We start from the raw sequence: 18,831 nt of genomic DNA, 5'->3' as shown, positions 1-18,831 counted from the left end.
TGACCCAGGAACCAAGTGTTGCTGGTTTGATTCCCCATCAGGGCACATACTCAGGTTGCCAGATTGATCCCCAGGAGGGGGCGGGCAGGAGGCAGCAGATTGATGATGTTCCTCTCTCATGGATGTTTCTCTTTCCTTTTTTCTCTCTCTAAAAATCATTAAAAACAGATTGTTTTAAAGTATTGCATATTTTAATTTAATCAGAGAGACAAGACCTTTCTAAAACCTTTCCACTGAGTTTTCTTAACAGAAAGGTTAACTCAAAATCTGAGTGCACATAACACAACCAGGATAGGAGTGGAGGGGGAAATATATATCTTAATATTAATATCAACTTTACATATTCTCATGGAGAATATATATATATATATCCATTGCTTCTAAGACTAGGCTCCTAATCCAAGAGGACTTAAAAAAATTAATTTGATCCCAGAAGGGTTGACTGATGAAGAAAAACCTGTTGAACAACCCTCTAGCCTCTTCATTAATTTGGAATTTGGGTCCCCTGGGGTGCTCTATAGGAGTATTTTCCTTTAAATTGATCATTACAAACAACAGATTTCTCCAGTTTCCTAAAATAATCTTCCCTAGTCTTGTATGCATGCATATAAGCATAACCAATGGACGCAAAACTCTGGGGGGTGAGGGCATGTAAGGGGATGGGGTTGGGGAGGGGGGCAATGGTAAGATATGTACACATATAATACCTTAATAAAAAAATGAAAAACAAATCTTCCCTAAAAATCTTAACCAGGTAACACATTATAAGGTTATTCGCAGTCATTCCATGAACTTGGAAAAAATGAAAGTACATGAAAAAAATTCCTCTCACTAGCTGAGCGGATTAGTGAAGTGACATTCAGTTTTCTTTCTGCCTTTGGATAAAGAGATAAAAAGAAAACTATTTCGAGGAGGAGTTATTCCTCCCGCCCAAAGCGAGAGAGCAGGAGGAGGTACAGCGCTCCGCTCTGTGGCCTGGCCGGGCAGGAGGCAGCCAGAGGGGGTTCCGGAGAGAGAAGCACCAACCTTTATCTCAGAAGCTTTAGAGAGAGAAAGACAGAAAGGCTGGTAACTGAGTCGCAGTGTGGCAGGACAGTAAGAAGCTAGAAAATTTCCTGGGCAAGTGGAATGGGGAAACAGACGAGAAAACCAAGGCCAAACAGAGTGGGCAGCTTACAGCCAGCTTGTGAAGCACAAGACCTTATCTTCCCCCACCAAGGACACTTGGGAGAAATGGTTTAAATCCTCCTCCCTGATCAGAAAATACCTCGCTTAAATCACCCTGCCTGGGAGGGAGAGAACAAAGACCCGATTAATGCCATGTGTGCCAGCTAAATCCAAGGACAAATGAAGTTGGGGAACAAATAACAAAACCCTATTAAAGCCAGACACACCTAAGGTAAAAGTAAACCAGGCCAAAGAATAATCCAGACCTCCTCTACACACTCATTCTGATGCGTCAGCATATTACACATGCACCCAGGAAGCCGATGAATAGTCTGTGAAACCCTCCCCTAAGATTCTCGCCTGCAGAAAAAAAATGGATTAAGAAGTCCTCAGGACAAGGACTCAATGTGGGTTTGCTCTAGAGCACACCCATGTGCCTTCCAGGCCATGGACTTTTTATTTCTGTTTTAAATGCATTTTTATTGACTTCAGAGAGAAAGGGAGAGGAAGGGAGAGAGAGAGAGAGAGAGAAACATCAATAATGAGAGAGAATCATTGTTTGGCTGCCTCCTGCACACCCCACACTGGGGATGGAGCCTGCAACCCAGGCATGTGCCCTGACGGGGAATCGAACCATGACCTCCTGGTTCACAGGTCAATGCTCAACCACTGGGCCACACAGGCTGAGCAAACTTTTTACTTCTAAGGGTCCCCACTGAGAAGGCTAAAAGGGGCTAATTTCAATGTAACCCTGATATTTGGGGGGCTAGCAATTGAAATCCATGCCAGCAAGCTCAGTGTATATTCTTGATAGTCTGTAATTAAGTCACTTCCTCCTTCCCAGCTACTGGTCTTGCAGAACCTGTTAGAGGCCATAAAACTGTGAGCAGTGCACTGCCCCAGAGGGAGGGATATTGATGCTGGCTCCAGGCCAGACTACCAGATATGGCCTGGAGACCCCCAACACCTGGGGCTTTCTCACAAGGCCCAAGAAAAGGACCAGGAGCATAATCCCTATTTGCAGGGCAAAGACCACAGGGAGAAATAAAGAGAAGCCCCCTGCATGTTTCTTCACTCAGATTTGGAAAGTAATTCCCTGAGTCCGCTGGCGTATTAAACAGTGTCCCTCCCTTTCTTTAAAGCGTTTTTCTTTGGTCTTCTGCAACTCCACAAGACCTGCAACCCGGGGAGCAGTGGGCAGCAGCCCGGGCTCACCCCCTGATCCTGTCTCCAAGTCCCCTTCTTCCTCTGACTTCCCAGTGAGCTAAAGCAGCCCCACCTCGGCTCACTCCCTTCCTATAACGTTTCTAGAGGGCTAAAGCAAAGCACAGCCTAAGTTCTCCCCGATGTTTCTTCTACCCCAAGTTCTTCATTTGTCTCCCTGTCCCCTGCTATAACAAACACATTCTCAAACCCACCTGCACTCCTGTTGAGAAATCTTCCCCACACGAAGTCAAAATCCCACAACACTACAGGCCAGCCTGATGCAGACCTTCTCCTGACAGCGCCCTGCCTGGCAACAAAAGAGAGGTCATTGTTTGTTGTTTAAGATAATAGAAATTTGACCTGGTTTTGTAGCTTGAGAATGATTCAACAGAAAGTGAGGGGGAGCTGAGTTTGCCACCCCAAAATATGCCTTATGCCTTTTTGGGATCTTGCTTTAAGCTTGTTATTTTTAAGGAACAAAAGACTCATGAAGAACCTTTTACCTAAGTTGCCTGATTACCTGTTTAAAGGAATTAGGATGCAAAGAACTGCTCCTTAGCACAACACGAACTAAGTGTGGCAGATAGGGAGGAGCCAAGCAGAGAAGCTGTTCTGTTAGACTTCCCTCTGAGTAACCCAGCAGGAATTTGCCAAATGTTTGTTCCTTCTCACGTACCTGCGAATTGCCTACTTCCCAAACCACTACCCCGCTTTCTTCTTAGCTCAAGATGGCATAGAAACCTTCACTGCCCTATTTGTCTTTGGGTTCCATATTCTTATGGAACCCCTGTCTGTACATAGTCAGTTCTCCTGTAACCTGTCTCATGTCAATTTGATTATTGGATCAGCCAGAAGAACTAAGAGAGAAAAGAGGGGGGAAATTTTCCTTCCCCTTTAAAAGGAAGGATTGAAAATGCTTGGGAGACAGAAAATCAAGGTGGCAGGTCATGGAATTAGACACAGAATCAGGCACAATGGAAGGATTAGTGTTAAAAAGGGAGATGAATATTTTTTATCTGAAGTTGGGCATTTCAAGGGAAGTTAAGGTTCAAAGCAGGCGCTCTGGAGTCTGGACACTGCTGCTGTGCTCACCAAAGCTAGGGAGCAGAGAGAGGAAGAGGCCACAGAAAGCCAGACATCCAACAGAGTGGCAAGGGGGCCCCAGGGTGGCCGTGGTGCAGCAGCAGCCTGGTGCCATCCAGCAGTTTGGGAGGCAAAGAGGGCTCTTGGGAAAGTGGAATTGATGGATTCTCTGACATGGTTGAGTACCTGAGAGAAAGAATTATGATAGGCAGATAGATGAAGAAAAATCAAGATTGGGTACACAGCTAACCACGCAAATATTATAGTTAATGCATGTTAGGTGCTATCCGAAGTGCTTTCATATGTATATAACTTATTAAAACCTTATTTTATAGAAGAGGGGAGAGAGATGAAGTCACAGCCTCAAAATTACAGATTGTGTAAGTGGCAAAGCAAAGATCTGATTGAGTTCAATCCTTACCCCTAACTACTAGAATATACTGACTCTCCAGGAAAAGGGGATAGGCCTGAAAAATAAAAAGTTGTTAAGAAAGAAATGCTCTCATTGTATAATAATTTTATTAGCAATAATTACATAAATGTTGACTATTACCTTTATGAAAACTGTGATATAGATTGGCAAGAGGGCAGATGGGAGTGCTCAGAGGTTAAGCTTTCAGCTTAATATAACACAACATAAAAGATGATACACAATAGGCCATGCATGGCTGGGCAGCTCAGTTGATTGGAGTGTTGTCCCAATATGCCAAGGTTGTGGGTTTGAGCCCTAGTCAGGGCACATACAAGAAGCAACTAATCCTATATAATAAAAGCATAATATGCAAATCGACTGAACTGCTGAATGACCAGTGGGGGTGGTGGTGGTAGGAGGTGGGGCCAGCAGGGGACGCCAGGCAGAGGGAGGGGATGGTGATCACCGGGCAGCAGCGATCAGTGGTGGAGAAGCAATAGGGTAATGGGGGGGGGGGGGCAACCAATGGCGAAGGGGCAACAGGGGAAGGGCGATGGTAAGCAGCTGGTGCCATCCCCTGAGAGACCCACCCAGTCGTCTTCCGCAGAGGGAGGCCAGGAGTGCCTAAGCCGATGGTCGGACATCCCCTGAGGGCTCCTGGATTTCCAGAGGGTGAAGGCTGGGCTGAGGGACATCCCCCCCACCCCCCAAGTGCACAAATTTTCGTGCACTGGGCCTCCAATGAGTGCAAAAATAAGTGGAACAACAGAGCAATGTTTCTCTCTTTCTCTCCCTTCCTCTCCCCCCCCCCCCCAATCATTAAAAAAAAAGATAATACAGAATATAATCAACAGGTCAGGAAATAATAATATACAGTGTAAGAATATTATTTAAAAATGTGAAAGGAAAGCTGCAAAAATAATTGATAATGGTTGCTTTTGAGGAGGGGACTGTAAGGTAGGTTGTACAGAAGGAAGATGCTATTTTCCATTTTGTATTTTAAAGGTTTTTGATATTTAAAAAACATTGTGTATGTATTAATTTAATAGAAATAAAGAAGAATTCAGTTACCAGCACGAGTGAGGTGGGGGCACTATAGGGGTCTGATTATTTTTTGTTTGTAGCCCCAAATTTATAGCTATTTGTTGTAAATAAATACTTTATTGTTGACTTGTAATCAAAATTAATTAAACTTCCACTACTAGCTTGAGGTCTCTGGAGACTTCACAAGTGAATATTAGAGAAATTTCCTCCTCTATATTTAAAACCCAATAGAACACATCACTAGGTTTTTTGTTGTTGTTTGTTTGTTTGTTTTTGTTTGTGTGTTTTTAAGTTGAGGTTTTAGGGAGGTAGAAGAATTAATTTTGTTTTTAAGCCAATCTTGAACTGGAAATTAAATTTGTAATGAAGCCTGGTTGGCGTGGCTGAGTGGTTAAGCATTGACCTATGAACCAAGAGTTTTCTAAATTCATTAAGGGTAAAAATAACTGGGTGTCTATGGTTATGCTTTTTTTTTTTTTTTTTTTTTTAATAACATATATATGCCACTGCTGTTTTTAGTTCAGGGTGTGGTGTTTTTAAAGTCAACATTGAACTCTCCTTCCTAAGAAGGGGAAAAAGAAATCTTCAAATTCAGGAGGGAAAATACCAAATTATAAGATGGTTATTTATAATGTTATATATACATATATCATTATATTGTATAAAAAACTGAGTTAATTTAAGAAAACTTTTGAGGGGAAACTATTTCACATGGACTGCCAAGAGCTACAGCCTTATTAAAACAGGTCTATTACTGCTTGTTCCTGAAACAGCCACTTCAAAAGAGAGAGACTGCAAAACTACCTGCCTGTTAGGAACACCACGTACAGCAAACAGCTTACTTGAAAAAGTCCGCAGAGTTCTTAAGTTAAGGTGCCACTGTTTTATGTCTGTTGACTTCACCTCTATTCTTGTTCACCTACCACAGATGCACAGCATGCTACCGACAGGACCTTAAATAATAACGCACAGCCCCCAGAGCCAGGAAGGTGGCTGCACCTCCAGACAAGGCCACATTCCTCTGTGATCTTCCAGCAGGAAGAGGAGAATCAACCTGCATAGAAAATTTTATATCATTTAAACTTGCTTGTGAATAGCAGTCAGGGCTACTCATTTAGTCATGCTTAAGAAGACATGAACTGCCTGGTTTGTAGGGTTGAGTTTATCTAATCCTTGGAGCATGGCTTATCAGCTCCCTTTTGCAGAGATGAAACTGAGGCTCAGGCCCCGGCCGATTTGGCTCAGTGGATATGGCGTCAGCCTGCGGACTGAAGGGTCCCTCCCTGGTTCGATTCCCTGTTGGGGCACATGCCTGGGTTTCAGGCTCGATCACCAGTGAGGGAGTGCAGGAGGCAGCCAATCCACGATTCTCTCTCATCATGGATGTTTCTATCTCTCTCCCTCTCCCTTCCTCTCTGAAATCAATAAAATATATTTATAAACAAACAAACAAAAACAACTGAGGCTCAGAGGTCGCCCTGCCAGTTCTTGGTACAGTTAAAAATTGCAAGTACCTGGCTCTGAAAGCTCAGGCTTCCATTACTAGTACCTTGGGGCACAGTCTACAAATCCCCAGGTTATTTTATTAAGACTTGTTTTCTGTTCTCTTTCTCTGCAAGGCTGACATCCTTATAGTCACGGAATTTTCCTATGTTGGCATCGATTTGATCAAAAGAGCACAGGACTCAAGGTCAGGAGGACTGAATCCTACTACCAGTTTTGTCTCCAGCCCCGTGTTCCCTAGTAAGAGTTTTGTGATTTCGTGAACTCCAGTTTCTGTCAAAGGCTCAGAGGCCTCAGCGTCCCAACCTGCTCAAACACGTGTGGATTTCATACCTTCCCTTTCCCTGGAGGCTGCCTGTCTCTTCCCACGGGGCAGAAACTCCAGTGAGTTAATGAGTTAGTGAGAGGTGGGGCCAAAGTGACAACTGCAGCCAATAATGGAGCTCCCTGAAGTCCTGTGAGAGGTATGGCTTTTCGTGAATCCTGGGCGGCCGCAGTGCAGAATTGCCACACTGGCCTAAGACTGTTCACAATTTTTAAAAATTATTAATTAAAAAAAATTAAAAATGATTAGAAATTCTTTTTAGAGTCAACTCTTCATTTCTATGGCTGAGTAGGGCCCACTCCATCACTTCTCTTCCGATAATTGCCTTTCCTCATAGTCTCCGCCTCCTAAACTGCCCAGCCAGTCACTTCCTAGCCAAAGTCTCTGTCTGGAAGCCACTCAATGACAAGCCTTGAGCCATGTGCGAGAGCACACTGGTGGGTTCTGATTCCAGTCCCAGTTTTGCTCCTTCAGCTTTGCCGTGGAGCTTTGAGCAAGTTATTTAACCTGTCTGGACTCCACTTTCCTCATTTCTAAAACGAGCAGGCACAGTAATGCCTATTTAAAAATGTTAAGATAGGATACGGGTCTGGGCTGTTCCTAATGAATACTTGTTAAATGTTAAAATATATCACAGTATTTTGCGGAAGCAGCTGTAACAGGATGAGCTAGACAGAGACCCAACTTAGCGAGTTAACTGCAAAGGAGAAATCAACATGCAGTTAACCAAGTAGTGCATATAAGCAATGGCTAAGCCTCCCTTTGGGGAGACAGAGCAGAGCTCTGGATGTGAATTCCTTATCTCCTTTGCTTGCTGCAAGTACCTTAAACTACCTAGCCACAACCATGCCTGGTTCTTGAATAGAACACCCCAAGCAGTGAACTCAAGGGATTGGGTAACAAAAAGGGCTTGGGGCAAAGTTCTTCCTAACAGATATCCTTCTTTGGATCAGTGGCTGTGAGGAGAATATTTGGGTAGGGGGAAAAACTAAGGGCAACCCTCTCTGCTTTCTGAACGCAACAAGCAATTATTGGGGGACCCCTTTTTAGCAAGGCCAGGTGAGAGAACGCAGGGATGCAAACTGAGTCCCTGGGCTGGGGATGCGCTCTCAGGAGGAGGGTAAGAGGGGAGTGATGTGATAACACCGAGTGATGTGAGCACAGGGCTCTGGCTGCATCTCCCATGTGCCCTGGAAATCAGGGCACAACAGCCTGGCGCAGGGTCCGAGGAAGCTTGGGCAGAGACGACTTTCCCAAAAGGTGGCAGACGAGGAAGGAAAAGGGATTTCAGGGACAGGGATCCCGTGGATACATAGCGTCGGTGGAGTTCGGGGCGCCCAGGAATCTCAGCACCAAAGACTCCTCGCGTTACCGGAGCCGGCGGCCAGCGTTTCCCCGGGAGCCGGGGAGCCGAGGGGGATACCGCCCGGCCCGCCGCTCCGCCGGCGGACTCCGGAGCCCAAGGCCACACCGGGAAGTGACAGCTGCCGCCGGCGGAAGTGCTCGCCGAGCCGAGCCTGCTCCGCCGCCCGGGAAGGGGCGGGTCCCGGAGGGCGGGGCTGGCGGAGGGGCGGGTCCTGGCGGGCGGGGCGGGGCAGTGTGCACCCCGGCCCTAGTACCTGCCGCGCGGCGCGGGGAGGCCACCTGCGCTGGAGGCTGGAGCCCGTGCGCGGAGGGGCGCTCCAGGCCGGCTCGGGAGGACTGTCGGCGGGGAGCCGGGAGCAGGCGAGGGCGCCCGCGGTGCCGGCCGCCGCGATGTCGGCGCAGTGCTGTGCGGGCCAGGTGAGCGGGGCGGGTGCTGTGCGGGGGGCGGCCGATCGCGCGGCGGGGCCGGGCGCGCAGGCACCGCGCGGTGGGGCAGATCCCCTGGCTGTGCGCCCGGGCTCCGGGGTGGAACACGGTGCGGGAGGTGGATCGCCCGGGGCAGACCCTCGGGCCTGAGCGCGGCGCGGGGCAGGCGGGGAAAATCCCGTGTCGCGCGGGCGGGGAGGAACACTGGGACGCGGGGAAGCCCGAGAGTCTCCCCGCCACCCCCCCCCCCCCCCAGGTCACCCGGTCCGGCCTCCAGGACTGCGCTGGGGCGCGGTGGGCAGGACCTGGGGGAAGGTCCCTATGGCTCCCGGCGGGTGTCATCGCCTCCCAGGACGCTAACGAGTTCCGGGGCTCACCCAGCAAAAGACGGGGGGCGGAGACAGCACCTCCTTTCCCAGGCTCTGAGCAAAACTCGGGTGCTTCCCAAGGCCCCTGCAGGTTGCGCCTGGCATTCTGCAAGGCCGCCAGAGCTTGGGGTCCGTCCCTTCGGGAACGTCTCCAAGCCTGGGATCCGAACCACAGCCCCCAGGTCTAGGAGCGGGGAAGGCGAAGCCCTGCCGCCTGCGCTTCCCGACCTGACCGACCCGAAGGGGGCGACACCGCGGCTGCCTGGGCAGAACCGGAGCCCGCCCCCATTCTGGGTGGAAACTGAACTTGCCCGAGCCTGTGTTATAACTCTGTGTTAAACTCTCTCGGTGTCTTAAAACGTATGCCCCGTTGGGATAGGCGTCTCCTGCCGGGGAGGGGTGCATCGCGGCGGAATGATAGGTTTAACGCTTTAATGTTCATTTCTCGCTCGTCCCTGCATTTAGGAAAAAAAAAAACACACACGAAATAGGTAAAGCCTTCCCGGTGTCCATCTTCCTCCTCCCAGCCCACGCTGACTGTCAGCATGGTGTGTTTCCACAAAAGAATCTTAACTCTGGGGGAGCATTCAGGGTCAGAGATGTCCTTGCTTCCTCATACATTCAGCTTTTGGCAGCTGAGGCCAGCTCCTAAGCGATGGAGAGGTTAAACTGTTCCAGGTTTCTGAAAGCTTCCGATTGTACTATACCCGCAGGTAATCTGCAGATAACCCCACCTCTTCGGGGTGGCCACTGGAGTTAGGGCTTGATTTTTGAGATCTCCTACTGTACTGGGCATGCATTCAAGCTGCCCTTCAGAGATGAGAACATGGGAGGTGTAAGGGCTTGCCCTGGGTTAGGCAAGGGGAGAGAGGATGCTTCCCAGACTAACGTGGACCCGAAAAAGCTCTTTTCTGAATGTTCTGATTCTCAGGAAAGCTTTGCAAATCTTTAACTGTTGTTTGGAGATACTTTCCAATTTGACGAAATACTTTTCATTAACAGTAATTGCATTATAGATGTTTTGGGGCATCTCCACCAGTTCTTTGGAAGCCCCGTGAGCCTTTCTGTCACTCCAAGTAGCTAAGTGAGAGCTCTGAAAATTACCGCCGGCTCTCACGCGGGTCCTGTAAAAGAATTATTGGTATATCTGATATTGTGGCAGAACGTAATGACTTTTTTCTAAAATCCCCCTGTCAGGACTTTGGAAAGAACCCAATCCTGGCCGCTCATCACGGAGAAGTTACCTTCTGCTTTTTAGAGACTGTTGCGACATCGCTGTGGTGGGTCCCAGGGTTGAGGGGTGATGACACTATGGCTTTATTCGTATGGAGTGACTGATAAGCTTGCATTTAAAAAAAACTCGGAGACCAGCAGAAACTTAGCTGTTTGTTTGAGCACTTATGAACTATTTTTATTCACAGCACTTCTGATATCAGTTGTATGGGGTTGGTTGGAGTGCCTTTCCCCCTCCCCCCTCCCCCCTCCCCCTTACAGTAAAAGTTGGCAGTTTGATTCCCCATCAGGACACATACTCAGGTTGTGGGTTTCATTCTCACTCTGGGCCCACGTGGGAAGCAACTGATCAATCTTTTTTCTCTTTCTCCCTTCCTCTCTAAAAACCAATAAAAATGAATGAATGGATAAATGAATATCTACCTACCTACCTACATAAATAAATGAATAAATAAATTAATAGGGTCTCCACTTACCCCAGGCAACCGATTACTCAACTTTCTGGACACCAACTGGATGTCCAACAATTCAGTTCAATTCTGACACTAACCATCTGGAGTTAGGAGTTAGTATTCCGCAGGTTAAAGGCATAGTTCCACAGGTCTGGACCCTTCCATACCCCCATTTCAGCTACCATTCACAAGTGCTGGGCCTCCCCTATGGGGGATGAAGACCAAATATATATGCCTTTTTATATCACGAAACGGCAGCTCCAGCGAGGTGCCAGGAGCTGGTGTGTGGCAGTGAGCCAGATAACTATCTCTGCCCTCAGCCATCTTCCCAAGGTGGTGGGGAGTGCAGGGTGTGGGAATGAAAGATTCGGTTTTTGGCCTGAGTAATTGGGTAGATGATGGTGTCATTTGTTGAGATGAATAGGAGGCTGATAGGCAAGAGGACATTTGGCAGGGAAAACCTACAGTTTTGTTGTTTTTTTTGCTCTGCTACATTTTTATTTGTTTGTTTGTTTGTTTGTTTTGATTTTTAGAGAGGAAAGGAAAGAGAGAGAAACATTAATCCGTTGCCTCTTAGATACACCCTTAATGGAATCGAACCTGCCGCCCTTGGGATGATGCTCCAACCAACTGAGCCACACTGGCCAGGGCTTTGCTACATTTGAGATGCCCATTAAAAAAACTAAATATCCCAAACATCACACACACACAAAAAAAAATTAAAAAGTCACCAGTTAGATATTTAAGTTGTGAGAAATTTGAGTTTGGAGATAGGTGTTTTGGGGACTTTGAAGACCATCAGGAACAATGGGTTACCCAAAGAGCCTGGGCTTTGGACTTAGGTCTGGGTTTGATTTGGGAAGTCTGGACAATGAGGCTGGTGTGACCGCACTTGTTACTTTTTCTCTTTTAACCTCAGTTTTCCTCAACTGTAGAATGGGTGTGACAATACTTCTTAGGGTTATGAGGATTTCATGTGACAACAGTCTCTAGTACAAGGTTTGGCACCAAGTAAGGAACTCCCCAAAGCTTAGTTTGTTACGGGCCATTATCCACCTGTACCTGTCTAGTCTTCAGGTCACCTTATTCTATTTAAAAACATATTTTTATTGACTTCAGAGATGGAAGGGAGGAAGAGGGAGATAGAAACATCAATGATGAGCCGAGACCGGTTTGGCTCAATGGATAGAGCGTCGGCTTGGGGACTGAAGGGTCCCAGGTTCGATTCTGGTCAAGGGCATGTACCTTGGTTGCGGGCACATCCCCAGTAGGGGGTGTGCAAGAGGCAGCTGATCGATGACTCTCTCTCATCGATGTTTCTGACTCTCTATCTCTCTCCCTTCCTCTCTGTACAAAATCAATAAAATATATTAAAAAAAAAGAAAAAAAAGAAACATCAATGATGAGACAGAATCATTGATCAGCTGCCTCCTGCATGCTTCACACTGGGGATCAAGCCCACAACTGGGCATGTGCCCTGGCAGGAATCGAACCATGACTTCCTGGTTCCTAGGTTGATGCTCAACCACTGAGCCATGCCAGCCTGGCTTTATTTATTTACTTATTTATTTTTCATCTTATTTTTTCACTGACTTTGCTATACACTTGGGTTCTGATTAGGCTTTTGGTTAATGGATGCTAATGGAAGCAGACATTAGAGGAGAGATCACTCAGCACCTTCTGCGTACCCAGCACCCAGATAGGCCTCGGGGAACTGGATGTTGAACCAGAGACCTTGCTTGCTCTCTTGGAACTTATGGGCTAATTGGGGGATGCCAGTGTGGGGGAAGCTAGCTCCAGAAAATGACAGTACATACCGTCTGAGGGGAAGTGAGAGGTGTAATTAAGAAATTCTAGAGAGGCCTTCCAAGGCAATTCAAGAATAAGGCTTGGCAGGGTTCACTCTAGGCAAATGTAAATAGTAATGGTAATAAGAACAATAGCTGAAGTCTATTTCATTCCTGCAGTGTGCTGTCTATTTTTACCTACATTGTGTCATTCATTCTTCACAACACACCTAAGGGATGGGAAATGTCTCCCTTTGCAGCAAGACAAAGACATGAACTTGACTGCTTTTTAGTGGTGGAGCAAAGCCTTGAATACTGGTACACCTGAGAGTTGGAGCACTTGACTACTATCCTGATTTTTCTTACTACAGTATACTTAAATGATAATGAGTATCACTTGCTTATTGTCACTAACAGTGGACCTACCTCAGTTTTACACAGTGATTAGGCTGTTTTGTTAGATGTTGGTGTTGCCAGTAGTTATGGGTGGATGAAGTTTAGCTTCTTTCTCATGACCTGCTCCAAGTTCTAAAGAAAGCAGGTCTCAGACCAAATTCTGCCACACATGCAGACGTAACTGGCAGGCAGAAGCCTGACCCGAGACCTCTCCTTGGTACACTGACACAAGTTGCCTGTTCACCTGAGGCAGATGGGACACAGTCTAGTAGGGAGACTGAGACTGCCAATCAGCAGGGCCAAATGGATGGGTCGAGTCTGTGGTGCCATTCTCAGGCTGAAGACTCAGTCTGCCCTCATAGCCAGTTCAGTAAGAATAGGAATGCCCAGGCGAAGGTATTTCCAGTTGGATCATGTTACTTGATCACTGAGATTTCCCCCAATGAAAGCCCATTTCTCATCTATACGAATAAAAGGGTAATATGTTAATTAGGGTGGATGTCTTCCAGATGACCATCTGGAGGTCCTTACGGACAAAGCCCCAGCAGCTGTGAGGGGCCCAGGATCAGGCCGGCAGCTGTGAGGGGCCCAGGATCAGGCCGGCAGTGGCAAAGCAGAAGGGCCTTTCAAGATCGATGTACCCGAAGCTCCAGCTCCTAAGCGAGGGAGGGATTCACAGTTGTAAGCCCCTTTTAATAAATGCTTTAAGAAAGGGAGGCCTGTCTTACGTGTTGACTAGAACAAACAGCTCATTTCTTTTGACAGCTCTGAGCTTTTCCAGACAAGAACACAAAAGGCAAAAGGTGGCTAGGTCATCCCAGGACTGCAGCCTTAGGCTGCTAGAGGCCACGTTAAAGTTTGATCTAGTCTCTTCATGCAGGGGTTTGGGCGGGGTTGCTATGTGCCAAGAGTTCCCGCAGATTCCACTGGCTAACAGACCCTGGGGCCTTTCAAGATCGATGTACCCGAAGCTCATGCAGGAGATGGCTTTGAGGGTGGCCTGGCTCGCTGTTAAATGTTAGCTGGAATGGGTTTTCCTCATCGAGGCAACTGTCCACCTCTCAAATGTAGCTTAAAATAGACACACACACACACACACACACACACACACACACACACAGAATCCACGGAGAATTCTTTAAAGATTAAAAATTACACACCACACAAGAGTAAGGCTCTTCCTGAAATATCTTTCCTTTTCCTTCTCTATAACACCCAAATCTGTACTTCCTAGGCCAACTGCAAGAAGCATTTGCTCAGCGAGGTCCTTCCTTTGTTTTGAAAGTTCTCTTGGAACTTGCACTTATACCTGTGCACACCACTTCTTACTTGGTCCTCTGAAGCACTGGAGTCGTTTCATACTTATTGCATGTATGTGTTTCCTCTCCCCTAGACATGTTACAGAGTTCCCGAACAATCAAACAATGCAGGAGGAGAGTTTGGAGAGACTCACTTTATTCATCGCGCGATGGGCTTACAGAAAGTGAATTCAAATTCTAAGCGAGGCTACAAGCAGAACTTCCCTTTTTATTAAAGTGCCAGCCCTATGTGCACTTACTGGTTATCTTGATACTGACCTTGAAAACAATACAGTTCTATCCAATTAAAAAATGCACCTGGCATGGCATTGAGATTATGGGCATATCTAGTCTCTGGCCTACAAGGTCATACAGCTAAGTTTATCTTCATCATTATTCAAACAGGCTAAAGCAGACTAGAAAGCAAACATTTTTAGAATAAGAGAAGAGGCCATCTAAGAAAAACAGAAAATTCCAGACAGCAGTTTTTTACAAAACAGGGGTTTTCCTTCTCAGAGTATGTACTGGGGCCTCCTTGAAGCCCCTGTCCAGTGGTTTTTGGTTACAAACTCTTTCCCGCTATAGCTCTTTGTTTATAGTGATTGGAAATATTAGGTCATCAGCATATTATGTGTTGCTTCCACTCTTGGAAAGAATTCAGGGTGGACACAACAAAAAGTTCTCTCTTTCCATGACTGATGCTTTATTGAACAATTTAGGGTATTTGTGAAGGACGTAGGGAAAAAAAAATCACATGTCATCTAGAGAGCACCATGTTTTATATTTTATAATGCAATTATATTTAATACATATGATCTTACTTTGTACAATTGGGATTATGTTATGGATGCTATATTCAATCCTGCTGTTTTTGCTGAATTTTTATGGGATGATCAAGGAGTTTTCAACATGCACTAAGCAATCCTTTACAACCATTAATGTTTTCTGGGCTTACAGTGCGATAGTCCCTCTGCCTTCAAACATGGCCAATTTCTCCATAGGTGTTATATAAAGCTTAATGTGTGAGAGTCAGTTTACAGGCTTATGTGTTAATAGGTTTGTGTGTTTCATTTCCCAAAAGACTAAAAATAATGAAGAAAATACCTAATTAAAAAAAACAAAACAAAACAAAACAAAAAAACTAAGACTTTGTTTTTATAGCAGTTTTAGGTTTACAGAAAAATTGAGCATAGAAGTTGAGTCCCCATATACCTCCTCTCCCTACCCCCTAGCACACAGTTTTCCTGTTATCCTCCTGCTGTAGTGTGGTGCATTTGTTACAGCTGATAAAGCAATATTGATATATGCTTACCTAAAGCCCATAGTGTACATTAGGGTGACTCTTTTGTCAGTTACAGTTGACATTAAATATTATTTTACATTAGTTTCAGGTATATACAGCATAGTGGTTGCATACTTTCACCCCTTTTTCTTGTCATCATCAACAATATATTTCAACTTTGATCTTTTTCTTTATAGTTCCTTACACAGAAAGTATGTATAGATCAGTGTTTTTCAACCTTTTTTGGGCAAAGGCACACTTGTTTCATGAAAAAAATCACGAGGCACACCACCATTAGAAAATGTTAAAAAATTTAACTCTGTGCCTATATTGACTATATATAAAGTAATTCTCTTGAATAGGAATCAAATAAACACAAAGAAAGTATTTTATAATTACTTTATTATGAAATATTAAGTCAACAAAATAGTGAAAAATTATAAAATTCTTGTCTTGTCTGCACCTGCGGCACACCAGGCAACATCTCGCGGCACACTAGTGTGCCGCGGAACAGCGGTTGAAAAACGCTGGTCTAGATGGTGTTTGAGTCACTTTGTTATATTTAGTTTGAGTCCTGAGCCTGCTACCAGCATTGGCACTTTTATTTTTCTATTCATTTTTATAAAACGAGCAAGATGCAGTAAAATGCACACACGGTTGCTCTCCCACAGCGGTGACGGGGCTGGTGGTGAACGGTTGCTGAGGTGGAAAGAGTGGTTTGTAGAGGTCTCTGTGTGGTTAGCCAAGTTCAGGTTGTTGGAAGGGATGAGTCTGTCACTGACCTTGAACCGTAGAGATCAGTGAGGTGGAGAGTTCTCAAGAGGTTGCTTTTTTTTTTTTCAGATTTGTTTCCTCAGGCTGCTTTATAGGTTGGCCTGGGGAGCCGACACACGGCTTTGGGCTGCAGCGAGTCTGAGTGGGGTGACTTTGCGGAGAGAGGGGGGCAGAGGAGGCACCACCTGCAGGGAGTGGAGGGCAGCCTCTTCCACCTCTTGCCTAGGCTTGCTGCTCTCCGGTTTCTGTGTAAATATCACCGGTAGGTTTCCCACAGACAGTGACTCTAGGAGTGAGTCAGCGTTGAGCCATTGCAGCTTTTCAGTTTCCCTGTGTTTTCATGGAAAGCTCATGTAGAAGCCTCAGCGTGGGGAGAGCTGTACTGATGGGTCGTCTGCTTGCGTCTCAGAGAGCACCTGGCCCGGGTGTCAGTGGTGGTCAGGGTTGCCTCTGGCTCCAGACAGTGCTCTGCATCCTTGGTTCCTGTCTTCTTGTAGGACGAATTCAAACGAGAGACAACAAATAGCTGCAAAAGCAGGTGAGAATTTATTGCAGGAAAGGAATACACTCAGATATAGACGACTGAGTGAGTAACTCAGCTGGCCGAAACCAAACCAAGTGCCAGGCTGGAGTGTCCCTAAGTAAGCCTCCCCTCCTTTATTTCACAAACAAACAAACAGACAAACTTCAAGCTATAAGTCTCCTTTATCCACGTGTGATGCCACTGGTTAGACGACATTCTGGAGGGGCTCCACATCTTCTCACATGGGGGTCTGTTGCCTCCATTGTTCCATTTTGGCCTGCCCCCACTCCCTAACCCTAACTGCCTTCCCCAGCTCATATCTTTCTAGCTGGCTACTCTAACAAAGCCATTTACGATAACCTGGCATTAAAAAGGAAGCCATCACATAAGCAGAACTAGCCACTGGACTCAATTCCATTTTATCTTTTGACTAAGCTACTTTCAGTATTTTAATTTGTAATTATGAATAAAGATCCTGTGTTCTCTTAGTGCCCTGAGCAGCGCTGTTAGTAAATTCTCATTACATATTGCTGTTGTCAGTTCTAATTTAGGGTTGAGGTTGGATGCTGAGAGCACTATCATCGTTGCACATCTAAACCACTGATTGTCCCTCACGATCAGGCTTTCCAGGTAGCCCAAAGTAAGCCTTTGTGGCCTGAGTTAAAATGTATTTTAAAACATTCCTAATGGCGATATCCTCTTATCTCCTAGCTTGCGTACAAATGATATTTTAAAATGTTTTAGGACAAAATTTGAGAGTCGGTGTAATGTGTGTGTAGGAAATTAAAACACTGGATTAGTTTGATTACATGAAACATCTGTTTGAATTATAAAGAAAACAGGATTTTACTTTTAGCTTTTCAAATGTAGTTTGCCTTGTGAGATTACAGTTGAGCTAATGTTTAAGGAAAGCAGCTGTTCCAGAAAAACGTAGAGAGGGTTTTTATCACAGAATAAATTTTGAAACTATTTGTGGGTTTGAAGTAGAACTAGGGTTACACTATACAGTAATTAGAAGGCATTCCTTCTTCCTCTCCCCCACCCCCTTGAAAACTGTCTAGTCAAAACAAAAGGGGGAAAAACACACTCAAATCTGATTTGTGCAGAGATAATCAGGAGAGATGGGAAATCAGACTTCTGTTTACACAAGATCTTTATGGGATTTATTTTCTGTGTTTTGTTGTTGTTCTCATTGTATCTCAGTAATGTTACGGGGGCCGAGTCCCCTAGTGTTCTGATCCTTACTGTGTGTGACTCACCCAAATGAGGGAAGAATTCAGTCTTTTGTTCTTGACTCTGTGCTCATTGAACTCTGGTGGCGTGGCAGAAACAATGGCAGCAACAATGGCAGCGTTTTGTAACCATAGCGATGAAAATAGCATTCTCTAAGAATATGAATTTTCTTTGGTTTGGTAGCATTGTTCATAAGGATCCTAAGTCATTGTCAACTTATTCCTTTTGCTGTTTGGGGGGAGGAAGGGGAAGACACATAACAACCCCTGAAGTGACATGTCTATTAATGAATATTCATCGTGTGCCTCGCATAATAAAATCCAAAGGCAGCAGGAGGCAGACTTTTATGCTGCGGGGCAACTAACCAATTGATGCTGGATTTCCTTAGTATAAAATCTCTTCCGGGGCAGGACTTCTTGGCAGGCCCCACTGAGGTCTGTGTGCCTCAGCTTTGGACCTTCTATGCCTGGGAAAGGAAAGGAAGCAGAGTGTCCCTGGGAGGAGACATTGCCCTGGGAGCAAATGAGGGAGGGCTGAGTGCCTGGGGATGAATGAGGGAGCAAGGGGAGGGCCGAGTGCCTGGGGATGGGGGAGCATGGGGAGCACCAAGTGCCTGGGAATGAATGGGGGAGCACGGGGAGCCCCGAGTGCCTGGGGATGGGGGAGCACGGGGAGGGCCGAGTGCCTGGGGATGAGGGAGCACGGGGAGCACCAAGTGCCTGGGAATGAATGGGGGAGCACGGGGTGCCCCGAGTGCCTGGGGATGGGGGAGCACGGGGAGCCCCGAGTGCCTGGGGATGGGGGAGCACAGGGAGCCCCGAGTGCCTGGGGATGGGGGAGCACGGAGAGCCCCGAGTGCCTGGGAATGAATGGGGGAGCATGGGGAGCCCTGAGTGCCTGGGAATGAATGGGGGAGCACGGGGAGCCCCGAGTGCCTGGGGATGAATGGGGGAG

The 18,831-nt window shown here is 46.3% G+C and overlaps 1 protein-coding gene and 1 long non-coding RNA gene across 4 annotated transcripts in view; both read left to right on the top strand.

The window, feature by feature from the left end:
• Window positions 1-8,344: 8,344 nt before the first annotated feature.
• SERINC5 (serine incorporator 5) overlaps window positions 8,345-18,831 on the top strand; it is a 96,999-nt gene continuing 86,512 nt past the window's right edge. Inside the window, exon 1 of one of the 3 annotated variants that reach the window (XM_036408803.2) lies at window positions 8,345-8,522. In XM_036408803.2, coding sequence (XP_036264696.1) covers window positions 8,496-8,522 — 27 coding nt within the window. In that variant the 5' untranslated portion in view covers window positions 8,345-8,495. The remainder of the gene's footprint in view (window positions 8,523-18,831) is intronic. The other 2 variants (XM_036408801.2, XM_036408804.2) reach the window with 2 other exon arrangements.
• Window positions 13,436-14,800, top strand: LOC118702645. The gene is made up of 2 exons (XR_004982798.2): window positions 13,436-14,164; window positions 14,582-14,800. It is a non-coding gene; the product is annotated as an uncharacterized LOC118702645 (long non-coding RNA).

The sequence above is a fragment of the Pipistrellus kuhlii genome, unplaced genomic scaffold (assembly GCF_014108245.1).
Source record: "Pipistrellus kuhlii isolate mPipKuh1 unplaced genomic scaffold, mPipKuh1.p scaffold_m20_p_4, whole genome shotgun sequence".
NCBI lineage: Eukaryota > Metazoa > Chordata > Mammalia > Chiroptera > Vespertilionidae > Pipistrellus > Pipistrellus kuhlii.
The sequence above is the reverse complement of the archived record's forward strand: the minus strand, read 5'-3'. Positions and strand labels throughout refer to the sequence as shown.